At 46.4% G+C, this 16,281-nt stretch overlaps 2 protein-coding genes across 2 annotated transcripts in view; both read left to right on the top strand.

Moving 5' to 3' along the window:
- Window positions 1–7,863, top strand: part of TMEM108 (transmembrane protein 108) — a 163,852-nt gene extending 155,989 nt beyond the window's left edge. The window contains exons 4-6 of the mRNA XM_009280375.2: window positions 5,473–5,627; window positions 7,164–7,177; window positions 7,578–7,863. Of these exons, the coding sequence (XP_009278650.1) occupies window positions 5,473–5,627; window positions 7,164–7,177; window positions 7,578–7,686 (278 nt within the window). The 3' untranslated portion in view covers window positions 7,687–7,863. The remainder of the gene's footprint in view (window positions 1–5,472; window positions 5,628–7,163; window positions 7,178–7,577) is intronic.
- Window positions 7,864–11,417: 3,554 nt separating this feature from the next.
- The window catches only part of BFSP2 (beaded filament structural protein 2), a 20,993-nt gene continuing 16,129 nt past the window's right edge, over window positions 11,418–16,281 (top strand). The window contains exon 1 of the mRNA XM_009280366.1: window positions 11,418–11,970. Within this exon, the coding sequence (XP_009278641.1) occupies window positions 11,515–11,970 (456 nt within the window). The 5' untranslated portion in view covers window positions 11,418–11,514. The remainder of the gene's footprint in view (window positions 11,971–16,281) is intronic.

Genomic DNA, 16,281 nt, shown 5'->3' with positions numbered 1-16,281 from the left:
TCCATCACGCGTAATGGTTACTTGGGAAGACAAACGCCATCACTCCAAACGTCTCCCCCTTCCTTCTTCTTCCCCCAGCTTTATACGCTGAGCATGACGTCATATGGTATGGGATATCCCTTTGGTCAGTTGGGGTCAGCTGTCCCAGCCGTGTCCCCTCCCAACTTCTTGTGCACCCCCAGCCTACTCACTAGTGGGGTGGTGTGAGAAGCAGAAAAGGCCTTGACTGTGTGTAAGCACTGCTCAGCAATAACGAAAACATCCCTGTGTTATCAACACTGTTTCCAGCACAAATCCAAAACATAGTCCCATACAAGCTACTATGGAAAAAAGTAACTCTATCCCAGTCAAAACCAGCAGAAAATGCTAGCCAGAAAAGTAATGCTTTGAATTTGAATGCGTGAGCCACGTCTGCTGCGTGAACCTGAGGAAATTGTTTCACCTTTTCGTACCTCAGTTTCATGGTAGAAATAACTGGGGTAATGTTGCTAACCCCATTTGAGAGCTGCAAAAATGAAGGATTCTGTATCATTGCATTCCCAGAAAAGCAAAGTCATATATAACACTGATATCAGTGTTTTCTGCACGTCACAGTTTGAGTTGTTTTTGCGGTGTCCTTCAGGCAGCCTTGAACATTTTTGTGCATGTGCATTTGTACATGTGTGGGTGCCTGTCTCTGCAATACAGAGCAAGACACAATATGAACTCATTTTAAAACCTGCCATCCTGGTTCTTGGACTCCCAGTAATTACAGAATGACATGATAAAATGTGGAAGAACAGAAACTTGCAAATCAGATGCGCAGAAGTCAATTCAGTCAGTCAGTTCTGCTGACACGGGAAAACGCGAGAGGAAGGCTGAGCCTCCGAACGCAGGCATCAGCAGAACTCAAAGAATGTATGAAGAATTGCCTTGGACCTAACCCCACTTAGCTCACATTTCACGCAGTGGGACACGCTCCAAAATTATCTCACCCACTTTCTCCGTTGCAAAACCTACGAACATTTGCTTCCCGGTCTGAAGCGAGAGAGATCCCAAGCCCTGAGTCTAATCCCCAGGTGTGAGCTCAGGCTGAGCTGAAGAAGACCCTCCTGTCTCCAGATGTCAGCAGCTGTGGTCAACAACCAAACCCATCGTGATGCCTGTATTACAGCTAAGGCTGTACTACTATAGGTGACCACAGTAAATGAGGGAAATTGAAAGAAATATGGAAAAAACACTATTTTAGTCATTGAGGCAAGGGTTCTGTAGAAACTTATGATCTGCAGGCACAGGGAGAAGTAAATTAACATCCTTCAGTCTGAATATCTCCTGACTTATAAGTGCTTGCAACGTTCAGGTCTGCTAACATCGTGTTTTACGTGGGAGCTGGAGAGTGGGGGAAGGGGGTATGCAGCTATATAAAATTGGTAGAATATTTAAGTGAGTTGAAAGAAAGGACAGAAGACTCTCAGGAAACTGTAGGGAGTTGGTATGATCTCATTACTCTGCATTTATGAGGCCAGTATTGAATATGGTGTATAATCCTGGTGGTTTATGTTTTTAAAAAGAGATTGGAAGATTAGAAAAGAGCCATGCGAATGATTTAAGAGCTGAGAAATGCAACATAACTCCACTTGTGCCATCGTGTAGTCCAAGAAGAGGCTGAAGCCCACATCTATGGGGGACATTTCTGATAGCATAGTGGAAGCTTTTAATAAAAAAGACAAAAGGAGATTGAGGAGGCGGCGGATAAAGCTGGAGGTATTTAGACAACAAGGGGAATGTAAACATGTCCTCACGATGGGAATTAAGTATTGAAACAAACTTTGTGAGAATGGGATGGATATTCGGTCACTCCATGTCCTTAAATGAAGCTGGGTATTTTCCTATGAGACGTGCTGTACCTTAAATACAGTTTATGGTTAAGTTAACAGGTGAAAGTCTCCTGGTGTGCAGGTGTTGTGCAGGTGAGAGTAGATGATGGACATGTTCCTACCAGCCTAGAAACCTGTAAATCTGTAAGAATCTCATTTCTCCCATTTGTGGGATGTATTATGTCCTGTTTCATGGGTGGGGGGACAGATAATGCAGATGTAATTTGCCTTAGGACCAGAAAGAAGCCAGCGTCAGAGCCAGAGCTTGTCAGCAGCTTTTAGTCCCTGAACGTGTGGGTTGACTTTTCTCCCTCCAGACTAGCAGCAAGTCAGAGGATACAGGTTAGAAATGCTTCTGAACTCCCTGAACCTCCAGTGTCCACAAAATTGCAGAGACCCCTGATATTTCCTAACATGTATTGTAATCGCTGTACGGGGAGCTTCAGGCTGACACAGGGACAACGCTGAAGTGTCCTTCTCGTGGCACTCGCTATTGACTTTAACATGGAGCAGGCAAAGGGAAAAGTCGGTTTAGCTTTTCTGACTCCCGGAAAGCATCCAGGTGAGAGTTTGAAAAGCAGAGAACAATTAGCCCTTTTTCTGCCCGAAGGGTTGGCCATCTCTGAAACAGAGGTGATACATGGCAGCACTGAACAACAGCACTTTCTCGTCCTTACAAGGACATCACATAATATACCAGGAAAGATAAGTGGGGTATTGCAGCTATTGTTTCTCTCTTTAGCTCCATTGTTGTTATTATTGCCATTTCTCCCTTCCAAACCATCTCTGCCCTCTATGTATTTCATCTACTTAATATGTCCTCGCTGGCCATCACAACTGTCTGTCTGGAAAGAGATTTTTTCTGTAATACACATAATTCTAATCATGGGAGCAAATAGATACCTAAGAATATCGGTAAATATCGTTCCTAGTATTGTTCTGGAAGTGAGCGGTCCTATGTTAGCTACATTAATTTCACTGAAATATGCCCCAAAAGGGTAGTTAATATGAGGTGAGGAGGGAATAACCCCATTCCAGCCCTGTTGTCCTCTCCCTCTTAGATCAGGTCTCCTCCGCTTTGAATTGGGGCAGCTTAGGTAGACAGCCTTCTGCTAAAATATGTTATATTCGAGGAAGCTCAGGAACACGTTTTCCATGGTCTTCCATCCATTTGCTTGTGTGCGCACTAAGGTTGGAGACCAAAAGAGTGTAATTAAGGGAGAGAGCATTATTGCTGTATAGCAACCATATCTGTACATGGCAAGGCCATTTCCTGCTGGAAGAAGCAGAGATCTCCCTCAACTCAGTGTCACTGGCTTTCCAGCCCCTAAAACCCAAATCTGATACTCCTCTGTCAGCAGCCACAACCTTTTATAAGCTGTAAAACCTCAGTCTTTCAAAATATTTGCACAGCGATACAGCTGGCTTTACTGGGGCTCTCATATCCTCAGGCACGTTCAAAAATGCTCTGTGCCTTAAGGAGCACTTGTTACTGGAGTACCGAAAAGCTCCAAGGTCTGTTGGCTCTCGCCAGCAGTGGGGAGGACTAAATGTAGGTCCTGCTTCACTTTATAATCTTAATGAGCCTGCAGGCTGGGCTGCAACACAGAGAGGGTAGCAGCAAAGCAGGGAGCAAAGGTGCAGCCCTTCAGGAGGATGGGCATTTCTCCGGGCAGGGAGAGCAGTTCTGCTGTCCCCCATGGGATGCCTGCCTACGGGCGCAGCAGCAGGAGTCGCGCTGTCGGGCTGTCGGCAAATGAAGTTATTGGTGATAGAAAGACTGAAGCAATATGAGTCAAAGACAATAGTAAGTTTGATGATGACCTGCTTTTCTGAAATACGCAGGAACAGCGCAGGAGATTTTTCCATTAGTTTTGGAAGAAGATTTATAGCATAAGCTCACCTTTCCCTTTGAATGAAACATAAACTGCCTGAACTCAAACCCGTTAATTTTTTTTTTCTTAGTAGCTTATTCTTTTGTTTTAAATAGAGCTCTAGCCTTGCACTTTTGTATTGCCGTTTTATGTGAGTAGACAGGATAAGAAGCTAGACCCACAGCATATGGGTAGCTGCAATGTTTGTCAAAACATACAAAGCAGCTTTGACCTCTCTGCAGTCTTTTGTTTCCTCTGGGCTATAATTCTAATAAATAATTTTGGCTGTAGCTGAGAAAATAATATATTTTTCTGCTTCATGAATATTTTCTCTCTTCTTTTCTACCATGAGGGGTTTAGAAATTATGGAGTGAATTTACAGCAGTGCATTCCCTATTTCACAGGTACAAATCAAAGTAAGTACATGGCCAGCTACCTGTCTGTCTGTATAAATCAGGTAGATTACAAGCACAACCGGTCAATTGATTCCAGAGGTGTAAGATAAGCACACAGAGCTTATGCATTACTCCTCTGAACAAACCCTTGTACATGCTTCAGCTTCTGCCTGAGCAAGGACCAGTGGGAGCAGTAAGTTCATTACAGTGGGTTTGCCTGGCTTTCGTAAAATTGCCAAGATTACCCATCTGAACTGCAACAGAGATGACTAAACAGAAAGCAATTCCAGAAAATAACATTCAACCAGCTTTGTGTTCAGCCCGCCCGCTGGGGAAGCGTTATCCTGGCACCTCTGCGGTCAGGGGGGTGCACGTGGCTTTGAGACCAGGCAGACAATTGTATCAACAAGTTTCACTCGTTGGTCACTTCATCTTGCCTAACTGCTCTACTTTAAGCTCAAATATTTCAGATTGCAGAAGCTTAAGTGTGCTCCGCAGATAAGAAAAAAAATCCAGGCTCAGGCACCACCAATGCCCAGGCAAGTGTGGGGAATGGATTACGCTTATCAGTAGATCCCACATCCTGATACAGCTGATGGAGACAGGCAGGAAAACCCCAGCTATGGGGTTAATGCTGCCCTGGAAGCACAAGCTACGTGAGACAGGTGCCGGAGGGGATCTCCACGCCACCTCATCACTGTCTCATCCCGCTCAAGAGCCCATCTGTTCCCCTTGCTGGTCACTGATGTTTTGGAGCATGGTCACAAAATCCAAGTTATGAATGTGAGGTGACAGGGGCAGGGATCAGTGGCACTTCAGGGCAGAAGCATTTGGTATTGAAGACATGCAACTACGTGCGTTTATGAATTTGGTATTTGAGCCTAGGGCAGGTGTCTCTCACTGCCCATTTGCTAATGTGCTCATCGCTGCAGCGTCTGAACACGCTAGAAGCAGAAAAGATCTGTGCAGAGGCATCCTTCACAGTCCCTGGGGAGTGCCCTCTGTCCTAGAGGGTCTATAAATCCCTGCTTAGGTATTAAAATACCATCAGTTACAACACCAAAGCTTTTCATTAGCCAGGCAGCCACATCTTGAAGATTATAAACTCACATCAAAAAGAAAGTAAAAACTGCATATTCTGCCAAGCCCAAAGCCTCATCCGCTTGGCCCAGATTCTGACTTAATTCTGTGAGGTTTGTTAGGAAAGAGCTAGATCTGCCTGAGAGTGAATCATATGAATGAAGGTCACTAGGCCTTTCCTTTAGTAACGTAAAAAACAAATCCATGGTACTGATGAGTCCTTACTGAAACAAAATAACCACATTTTTGACATGTTTCTATTGACAGCAGTTCTGCTGACAGTCTGCTGCATGAGGAGGAAGAAAAAGACATCCAACCCAGAAAACAATCTGAGCTATTGGAATAATGCTATTACCATGGACTACTTCAACAGGCATGCTGTAGAGTTACCGAGAGAGATCCAGTCCCTGGAGACTTCAGAGGTACCTCACTTGCAGAACTAGTGTCTGAAAACTGTAACTGAAGCCGTGCTGGGAGAAGGGGAGAAGAAGTCATATTAATAAAGCCTTGAAACCCCTATGCATATTCAGGGAAACAGCTTTTTGAGAAGGACTCACCCCTTATACACATGTATAAGATGGGATAACTATGTCACCAAAACCAGATTGCCATCCTATTGCAGATACAGAATCATAGAATCATTAAGGTTGGAAAAGACCTCTAAGATCATCGAGTCCAACCGTCAACCCAACACCACCATATGGAATATGTTCCATATTGCTGTGTGCTCACAGGAGTTAACCACCTCTAGGGGAATTTGTTCCCAGGTTTCTCTTCCTCTTGAGCCTACGGCCAATGTCTAGCCATACCATGACTGCTTAGCAGAGCTCTTTGGGCTGGCTTGTTACTGACAGTCAGTCATTCTAATCTGTCTATTGTGTGTGTCCCACGCAGCATCAGATAAGGGGGGGTAGTGAGAGTTAATAATGAAAAAAAATTTTGTGCATTTATGTCTCAGGAGCTGCCTATAGCTTCTCAAATACCAGTTCAGGGGGTGAGTGTTCCCAGTATATAAGCAATCAAAATATCAATATATGACAGTGTGTAGTGGTGGTGTATACTCATCAGCCTTTGCTTAAGGGATCTGACTGGTTCAGTGGGATTATTCATATATGGGCAGGTGATACTACTGATGTATTCTCTGGCCTCAGAGATAGAGAAGAATAATTTAGCTTAGTTCAAAGGTATTTAAAACCTAGTGGAGAGTTTGGGTTTATGCTAAAGTGATTTTCAGATCAGCTAGCTGACTAAGTCATCTCATTAAATAAAAAAAAATGGATGTGTTTAGAAAGGAATCTCTAAGATGTGACTAGACAAGCACTCACAGTTGCTTCATTAGCTCCACTTTGCTGGCAATCATATTGCTCAAGCTAAGGCAGGACCTGGTCTAGACTTACCAAGAATTGAATGATAGGCCTATTCACATATAGGATGATGTCCAAAAGCTGTCATCTGAGTCATTTAAACCTGATCAGAACATGACTGAACTGGGGCATGCTCGGGTAGCTTAGAACCATATATGTGGTTTTCTGACCTTAAAAAAAAGCTGGAGATGCATCTTTGAGGTGTCAAGCCCAGCTGATAGACAGGAAACTGTTGCAATATGTCATGAAAGTGAAGAAAAAAAAAAAGAATGTGAAAGTTCATATTCTAAGGAACCTGAAGTTTGGTGCATCTGACTTCTGGGTCCCCAGACTGAGAAAGAATCAGCCTGACTATCAGAGGAGCTCTTTACTCATGGCTCCTTCTGCCTGAAGAAGGGCAAAACCGGCTCACCAAACTTCACTCTCGGGGAGCCAGGGCCCCCAAAATTCAGGCACTTTTGGAAGATTGGGAGAAGCGATAAAAATAACAGTCCATTTCTCACCTGCATTCGCACAGGGCAGCAGAGTGCCCTGTGTGCTCACGGAGAGTGGGGGATGTGAAGTGCTCACCCCGCTTCTCTGTCTTTCTCCTAGGACCACCTGTCCGAGCCACGCTCCCCCGCCAACGGCGACTACCGCGACAGCGGGATGGGTTCATATTCTAAGGAACCTGAAGTTTGGTGCATCTGACTTCTGGGTCCCCAGACTGAGAAAGAATCAGCCTGACTATCAGAGGAGCTCTTTACTCATGGCTCCTTCTGCCTGAAGAAGGGCAAAACCGGCTCACCAAACTTCACTCTCGGGGAGCCAGGGCCCCCAAAATTCAGGCACTTTTGGAGAGAAGCGAGAAGCGATAAAAATAACAGTCCATTTCTCACCTGCATTCGCAGCAGAGTGCAGAGTGCCCTGTGTGCTCACGGAGAGTGGGGGATGTGAAGTGCTCACCCCGCTTCTCTGTCTTTCTCCTACCCCCGCTCCTCTGTCTTTCTCCAGGGCCCCCCTGCCCGGGCCACGCTCCCCCGCCAACGGCGACTACCGCGACAGCGGGATGGTCCTCGTGAACCCCTTCTGTCAAGAAACGCTGTTTGTAGGACATGAGCAAGTCTCTGAAATATGACCCCACAGCTGCCCGTGTATTGCAGTTTCATCTCTACTGTCTCCAAATTATAAATAAATATATATATTATAAATATAACCTTTGTGTAACCCTGAATTACAAGAAATGTTTTCAGCTTTTCGTTTCTCCCTCAGAATTGTCAGCCCCTTTTTTATAAGTGTGGTAAAACTTTACAGAACAAACTGTGGCTTTATAAAATAAAGGTATTTCTAAGCAAAACACCTGTCAGATGGACTGTTTTCTTCACTGTCATTTACCATCTGCTGCTAAATATACTTGGTCTGGAAGAATATTAGATAAAGCTGGTTTTGGTGCAGGCAGCATGTGTTGGGTATGGCATCCTGCATCCTGCGTGACATCACTCAGCCTGGCCATGAGCATTCCTGCTCGGTGACCATCCCTTCTCCTGCTGTAAAATTACTTTGGTCACTCCTTTCCTTTAGACTGCCAAGCTAGAATACAAATCAGACAGGACCAGCTCGGTTGCCAGAAGCAGTCCGTACGGCTCATGTGCTAGTCTTGTATCCTTTGCATGACTCCAGCACCGCCTGAGCACTGACTGGGACAAGCCCTCCAGAGTCTCCCTTCCAGTAAAAATCAGCCAGGGTCTGCCAGCCCGGCAGGGGGAGAGCAGGGGAGCTGGGCTACAGTGGGATGATAAACGAACCTGAGGCACCCATGGAATCCAGGGCCACGCAAGACATGGGCAAACCCGTTGGGGTAGTAATGTTGCCCCATGACTTTTTTATGTTACCTTCTTCAGACTTAAACAGGAAAGCCAAGTTCCATTTTGAGCTCCCAAACTATTTTACATGAGCAAGGACAAGAATGACTTTTCTTCCTGCATAAATGTCCTAACCACACTACACGTTGAACTCACAGCTGCTCCACTCCGGCCCAATGAGTCCTGAATTATTTCCTGCAGAGCAAACAGCCTCAAAAGAAGGCATGTAGAATGTCTCCTTCAAAGGAACAGAAACCTCCTTTGAATTTATCAGAAATCTTGAAATCTGGTGACTAAGGACTCCCACCAATAGAATGCTGTGGCTTTGACCACATTTCCACTTCCCCGCTGTTTTATTTATATCTTGTGTGCTTAGACTGCTAGTGCCACTGAATCAAGTTTCATCATACCCCGCTCTCCTTTCTGAGACTTTCTTTCCCCGCTTAGGAATGAAAACACAGTGTTTCAGAGCAAAATGGCATTTCAGTCCTACCCAGTTAAGCACTAGATTGCAGGCTGTAATAGTGTTAGGGGACTAGGAGGGGTGAACAAAGCTTAAATGATGGATTACAAATAGGTTGTTACAAGGAGACGCTAACATGGAACATGGAGTGACTTTGCCTAAATCAATGCTCTCTCTTTGAGTAACCCAGAACTGTTACCGTGGGACCAATTTTCAGTTTTGCTTCTCAAATTGCCTTTTTTGTATTGTTCGGCAAGTGAAATGGCCTCCGTCCTTTGAGGTCTCGGCCGTCCTCTCCCCACCTCTGGCCATCAGTCTTTGTAGATTATTTTCTACCTTCACTCCTCACTTCATCAGGAGCAGGCTGTGAGACAGCAGGGAGTTTGCCCCCTGCTCCAGCTGGCTGCTCCGTGCCACTGGCTGCTCAGGTTTATCGCTTGGTTGCGTAAAAGGGAGGCTCGGGCAGGACAGGGTTAGCGTGGCATCGTTAACCATATGCCTTGTTCAAGGTGAGCCACAGCTGGTACCAGAAAAGGGAATTATAGCAGTGGCACATCTGGTCCAGCTGTTCCCACCTGCCAGCAGTGTCCCGGTGGCTGCGGTTAGTCAGAGCAACCTGACAACTTTACTAAATGATGACTGGAATCGGACCAAGACATGGCTCCCCCCGGGATGGGGGGGGCCACAGAGGCATTGTCGCCCCTCCTTTCTCCCTGTCCTACACGTGCACTTCTACTGTGCCGAGGCACAAACCTGAATGTGGGCCACCGGCCTCCTAAAATTAGAAAATTGTAATGTTATAGGGACTCTGCTAGGTATTTGATTTTCTGCTCAGAATCAGAGAGTAATGCACTGCTTCCCTACGAGGTGACCGGGGCAGGCAGGAAGACATGGCTGTGTATGGACATGGATGGGCACTTTGGGAATATATCTTTTCACCATGGGATAAACACTATGCAATATGGTATCTGCAATCCTCATGATCAAATACTAAACAGCCTCCTGGAAATCACTGGTTGATTATAGAGTAAAAACTTCCTGAGGGTCTTACCAAGAGCGAAAGCAATCTCATGAGGACCTTCATCTTCTATTTCAACAGGGAGGTGGAAAGAGAGAACAAGGCTACAGAGAACTAAATTCAGTTCTTTGCAAAAAAAGTCCATATTTTTACATTTGTTTTCTGTACGCGGTATTGCTTTTGCAAGGCAGATTTTTTTTTTTTATTTGACACAGAGCAAGTACACTGAAAATGTTGTGTAAGAAATACTGGAGGATTCCTCTCATTTAGCCAGCACAGTTTGCTTGGTAATCTAAATGCAGAATGCCTAGAAACTAGCCAAAAATATTTGCAAAGCTGTGAGATGCTGCACTATTCCCATGCTTCACACAACCGGGAAATGGTGACCTGACTGTAGGCAGTCTCGCAGTTCTCAAACTTAAAAAACAAGCAAAACAAACTCCAGCCACAAACCCGGCGAGCCAGGATTAGGCACCCACGGAAGACAGGGATTTCTGATTGTATTCCATCTCGCCAAAGACTCACCACCGCCCCTGTACAAACCTACACTGCATTAGGGCAATGCCCAACATCAGCACATTACAGGCATGCCTACAAAGATGTGCACATGGTAATCCTACACTGGAACAAGTCTGGCATCCTGGCTGTGAAGCATCCCTGTGTGTAGGTAGAAAAAGCTATACCTAACATGGTATCGTGAAGGATCCCACTGTACCATGAACACGTCCTACTTATATACCTATAAACTACCCACCTGATCAGTAGTGGCTGAAGAGCAGTGACATAAAAAGAAGAGCAAGGGGAAACTCCCCCATCCCCTGCAATAAGTCTCAGGGATTGTTTTGCCCTTTTCTTTTGGTTCAGTTGCCTCACTTTGTCACCACGTCATGCAGTCAAAGTGAAATGGGCCCTTGTTGAACAGACCAAGTGCAGTTGATAATGTGACGTTAAACTGACTGAGCAGGGGTAGACATGAGGGTGTTTGTCGCTAGTTAAAATCTGCTGGGTTTGGGGCAACGTGCCTTGGTCGGGTGGTGAAGCCAAAGCACAGAGAAATCCAGAAGCTAGAGCAGGGCCGAGGGAGCATTCGAGGCTTTGTGGCAGTGAAAGGCTGGCTCGGCTCAGCTTGGCCGTGGCTCTGCTGGCTCCTCAAAAGTTTGGGTTTTGCTAACTTTAGGTAACACCTTGCTGCAGGAGACTCTGTCTGGAGCAAGCATGGGTGCAAGCAGCCAATGCGTTTGTAATATGTTTAGATACCTGTGCGTATAAGGGTAGGAAATCATCTGGGTGTCAGCGTAGAAAACACCGCTCGTATTTTAACACGTACTTTGTACTGAATCCCTGTCCTGCTGTCCCTGTAAACACCATTGTGCTTTTCATCTGCCACATTTGCAGCAGCAGCAGCAGGGAGATTTCCCCTGAAATGGGATTGCTGACCCAGCGGCCACCCAGACAATGTGACGGGTGCTTCCAGGCAACACAAAGCCTCCCTTCCAGAAAGCCGTCGCACAAAGCTGAAACCCCGCGCAAGCCCCAACCTGCTGGGCTCGGCACATCCCTCCCGCCAGTGCGGGGCAAGGCGGCCGGGCTGAGAGGCGGTGCTCGGTGGGCTGGAGCAGCAGCATGCCTTTGCCGAGGCGCCGGTCGTCCTTCTTGGGGCAGCAGCCCTCTTCCTCCGCGGCCGAGAGCTCGGGGGCCCCCGGCCGCCGGGTGAGCATCGGGGGCGGAGGAGCCCTGTCAAGACCCCCTGGCGTCTACGTGGGCACCGTCCCCACTGGTGGCGTGAGCAGCTTGGGCACCCGAGTGTCCCGCAGAGCCCTGGGCATCAGCAGCGTCTTCCTCCAGGGTCTGCGCAGCTCCTCCACCACTGTGCCCCTTGCCCCGGGGCTGGAGAAGGGCAGGGGTCTCTCCTATGAGAGCCTGAATGTCTGCTTGGTGGAGTACATCGAGAAGGTGCGAGCTCTCGAGCAGGTCAACCAGGAGCTGGAGGAGCACATCAGAGTCTACCTGGACAAGAAAGCGGCCAGTGTGAGCAGCTGGGGAGCACTGCGGGAGAACTGGGAGGCGATTTACCATCAGGTGAGCGCTGGAGCGCTGTTGGCAGCGGGGGGACGGAGGGAGCTTCACAAGTCATTAGCAACCCTGAGCGGCGAGGGTTGATGCTGATGATGAATGCTGCCTGATTTCAAGGTGCGGTGCCCTAGACGGAGGGTTTTAAATCTATCTTCATGATAATTAGCATTATCATTTCACAGTGTGCTGTGGAAAATGCCTATTAAGCAGGACAATTGTCTCAGGCATCCTGTGCATAGGGGCGATTGAAATGCACCCCAAGGCGCAATAGTCTGGGCTGATTAAAATGGGTGGGTTTTCTTCTTAATTTTTTTTTCTTAGCTGTGGTTATTACACTGAGCATCAAAATTATTAAAAGAAAACTGCTAGGACTGAATTAGTTTATCCCTCAACATGATATCACAACAAGCACATTGTGGGGTTTTTTAGTTAGCAATTCAGATTTTTACTTTATTCCCTTGTTTGCTTAATCACATTTTCAAAAGCTCTATTTGCTTAAAAATAATAATTACATGGCTACAGATGAGTGACTCCTTTCCTTCCCTTTGTCGCCACCCCACCATCCCTTACTCCCACCTTCTCCGTACAGCACAGGCTGTGGGTTCTCCGGGAAAGTGTTTATTGTGGGGGTGCGACACGGTGTTTGCATTGACCTCATGGACAAGAAAAAGTCCCTTTTGTTGACCAGTGAGACCAGTAAGACTTTGCAGGCTGACATCCTGCTTGCAGCAAACACAGGGCTCTGTCCCCTGAGGTCTCGGTGCGCCTCACGAGTCCTGGCTTCTCAACTCCCAGCCAGCGGGAGCGGACGGGACCCTGAAGAGCTGGAGCCCGGCATCTCGCACATCTTTTCCCGGCAGTGCTTGTGCAGGTGCAGAAAATGCTGTCGGCGGCTCTTCAGAAAGCCTGAAAGACAACTTTAAGCTCCCCAGGACAATTGTGTGTCTTGCATTGGGCTGGCCAGAGTTAATTCTGGTGTAGGAAAGAGGGTGCATTTTTACAGTGCGCTGCACTTTTAGGGCAGGTCTTCACCCAGAACACTACAAATGTCTGAACCCTGAATGCAGCAGCATAAGCTGTAGTACAAAGATCATGTCAGCAGAAACGCCCAGTTAAGCACCAACTTTTAAAGTTGTTATCTTTTTGTATTGGTAAATGACATTGCTGCCGCTAATCCTATAAAGCTTCCTGAAGGGACTAGCTGCTGAAGGCAATGGGTGCTCTGAATCTGGGGTGCTTACGGAAAGCCATTCCCTCGAACCTATCATCTCACTGAGGTAGATGGGGACTTTGATGTGAGATGGGGGGTTAATGCTTTATAGCCGCCATCCTGTGTTTTCCAGACAAGTGTCCCATTTTGCAGCTGTAGACCTCACCTGTAAAACCTACCGGGGCTTATGGTTAAGACCAAAAAAGTAGGACCATAGGTACTTTAGGAAGGACTGTTTGATTTTTCTTTAAGTGAAACTCCAACATTGTAGTGCAGATGAACCTACTCATGTACTAATTTTTCATGCAAATTGCTTTCCTTTTAACCTTTCTTTATATTGTCATCCTGCCACCTTGCCTCTACCTCCCTTTCTTATGAGTAAATAAGAGCAGCTCATAATGAAATCTAGCTTGAATATTGGGCTCTTCCTATATAAAATCAGAAAAATAAAGCTATGTAGTAATAGCATTTGCAAGTATCATAGAAAATGAGAGAAAAAGATTAGCATCATCCCTATCTATTTAACCATTAAAACACATTAGAGAATACATAAAGTTTTCCAAATTACTTCAATTAAATCAATAAAAGTGGCATCACTTAGTGGTTTTGACTTTCTCAGATATAATCTGAGCTGTTATGTACAATTCTGACTAATAAGTTCTTCGCTTTTTATAAATTAAGCATCTAACCAAGAATAAAAGTAGGACCTCATCCAGCCCAAACACTGATTAACTCATTCATCCTGGAGCTAATTGGCAAAAGTATGCCAGCATCAACACCAAAACTGTCACATTTATTAAAACAACATCAAAATCAGTTGCTGCAGAAGTGGCTGCAATCACACCAAGTCAGTACGCTCTGCAGAAATGGCTGCAATCATAGAATCATAGAATCATTAAGGTTGGAAAAGACCTCTAAGATCATCGAGTCCAACCGTCAAACCAACACCACCATGCCCACTAAACCACGTCCCTAAGCGCCTCATCTACACGTCTTTTCAATACCTCCAGGGATGGTGACTCACCCACTTCCCTGGGCAGCCCGTTCCAATGCTTGAGAACCCTTTCAGTGAAGAGATTTCTCCCAATCTCCAATCTAAACCTCCCCTGGCACAACTTGAGGCCATTTCCTCTTGTCCTAGCGCTTGTTACTTGGGAGAAGAGACCGACCCCCACCTAGCTACAACCTCCTTTCAGGCTGTTGTAGGGAGCGATAAGGTCTCCCCTCAGCCTCCTTTTCTCCAGGCTAAACAACCCCAGTTCCCTCAGCCGCTCCTCATAAGACTTGTTCTCCAGACCGCTCACCAGCCTCGTTGTCCTTCTCTGGACCAATCACACCAAGTCAGTACCCTCCTGCTATGACGCATCCCAGTAGGAAAAGTAAAAGGTGTTCAGGAGCGAGGTGGTACAGAAATGAGAGACACCTGGCAGATACATTTCTAGATGTAATTTTGGTAAATATATTTAGATTTTCTGTAGATGTCCACATCTGCCTTAATGTGACATATCCTTTTTTCAGCCTCCTGCAAAATCTGAGGACTCATTTTGATTCGCGGCCAGCCCCGTGCATTCAGCCGGGAGGGATGCCTGGCAGCCATAAACCCCTCGGTGCCCTTCGTATGAACCAGCTGTGAAAGTTTTGGGGCGGAAAGCTGCCTGAGCAGCCACCTGGTTTAACCCAAACACCCACGATAGGAACAGATTTTGAACAAGAAGCAGCAAAGAAAAATACACAATTGGGGTGTGTGTGGTGTGGCTAGACAGGAGCCCCTTCCTCTGCCCTGCTAGTGAGAAGACAAGGATACAGCCACGTAGCAGTTGCAGACTCTCTTGGTCTCAAAATCAGAAATGTGACAGGCCCATCTCTGCAGTGGGGTAGGAGAGACCCCTGTGGACCAGAGGGCCCGTTTCCCTCCTGCCCTTCCTGGGATGTGCTCCGGCATCCCATATTTCAGGTGCTTGTCCTCCCAGCAATAACAACTGGGTGCCAGCATTTCTCCCAAACACAGGGCTAGGGGAAAAAATGTGGCAACAAGTGACTCAAAGGGTATGAGTGGAGGGTCCCTCAGGGGAAAAACCACTCGTGTTTCATTGCAATTGTCAGAGCTATTACTGCAGCAGGGGATCACAGACAGGAGCTGAATGATGGGAAGCCACTATCCAGCTCACAGCATTAATTATCCGCCTGGGCAGCTGTTTTTTAGCAGAGCAGGTGGACACACGCTAATTGGGACAGGTGCGAAATGGGAGGATTTTTGCGGGAAACGAGGGAAATGAGAAATCCTTGCAGAGAGGAATTCATGTGACAAATATAAATTCATCTCATTTTACCCCGGGCATACTCCTTTTCTCCAGGCTTCATCCCAGTCTTCTTGTAGAAAATTCTATCTCTAATCAAATGCGCCTCTTCTGCAGAATAGGAGGTTGTTTGCCCAGGGAGCAGGGCAGCACCTGGGAAAAGTGGATACTTGAAATAATCTCTGCGAGTTTACAGAGAGGAGAGGGTAGCTCAGCCTCCGTGACCGTTCAATTACGGCTGCGTGGGAAATGCAGAGATTTATTTTGTCTATGAGATGGCACGTAGCGCAGTTCAGATCACAGGAGTAAACACAAAAACAGAAGAAGGAATCAACGTCCTGGACCATTTTTATCGCTGCTGTGACTCCTGTGCATGGTTGCGAGCATTTGAAAGATCACCAGAGTTTTTCTATAGAGATACTTTTGTTTGCACCTGGCCTTACTATCAGCATTTACTCAGTGTTAATATTAAGTCTGGAAAATATACAGGACTGACAGCCCGAGGAATCGCCACATTTGGACTTGCACACAGTAATTTATTTGCTGCGGGGCCAGGAGAGCCGCTGAGTATTATCGGTAACACACTCTAACGCAACACAGTGCATGATTAGGGTCTGTAAATTGGTGAAATAGCATTCTGCCACTGATCTAAGGGCACAACAAACTCCCACAAAATGGCACAGAGCTTGGTCAACCACCATACAGAGGATGGCAATAAATTACTTTTAATTATGTCCTCTCAGCCACTTCAACAGCATAACCTTGGACTACCTTCATACAGCTGTGTGAGGGGGGGGGGGGGGGGTTGTC

This window comes from Aptenodytes forsteri, unplaced genomic scaffold, assembly GCF_000699145.1.
Source record: "Aptenodytes forsteri isolate BGI_AS27 unplaced genomic scaffold, ASM69914v1 Scaffold523, whole genome shotgun sequence".
Lineage (NCBI taxonomy): Eukaryota > Metazoa > Chordata > Aves > Sphenisciformes > Spheniscidae > Aptenodytes > Aptenodytes forsteri.
The sequence above is the reverse complement of the archived record's forward strand: the minus strand, read 5'-3'. Positions and strand labels throughout refer to the sequence as shown.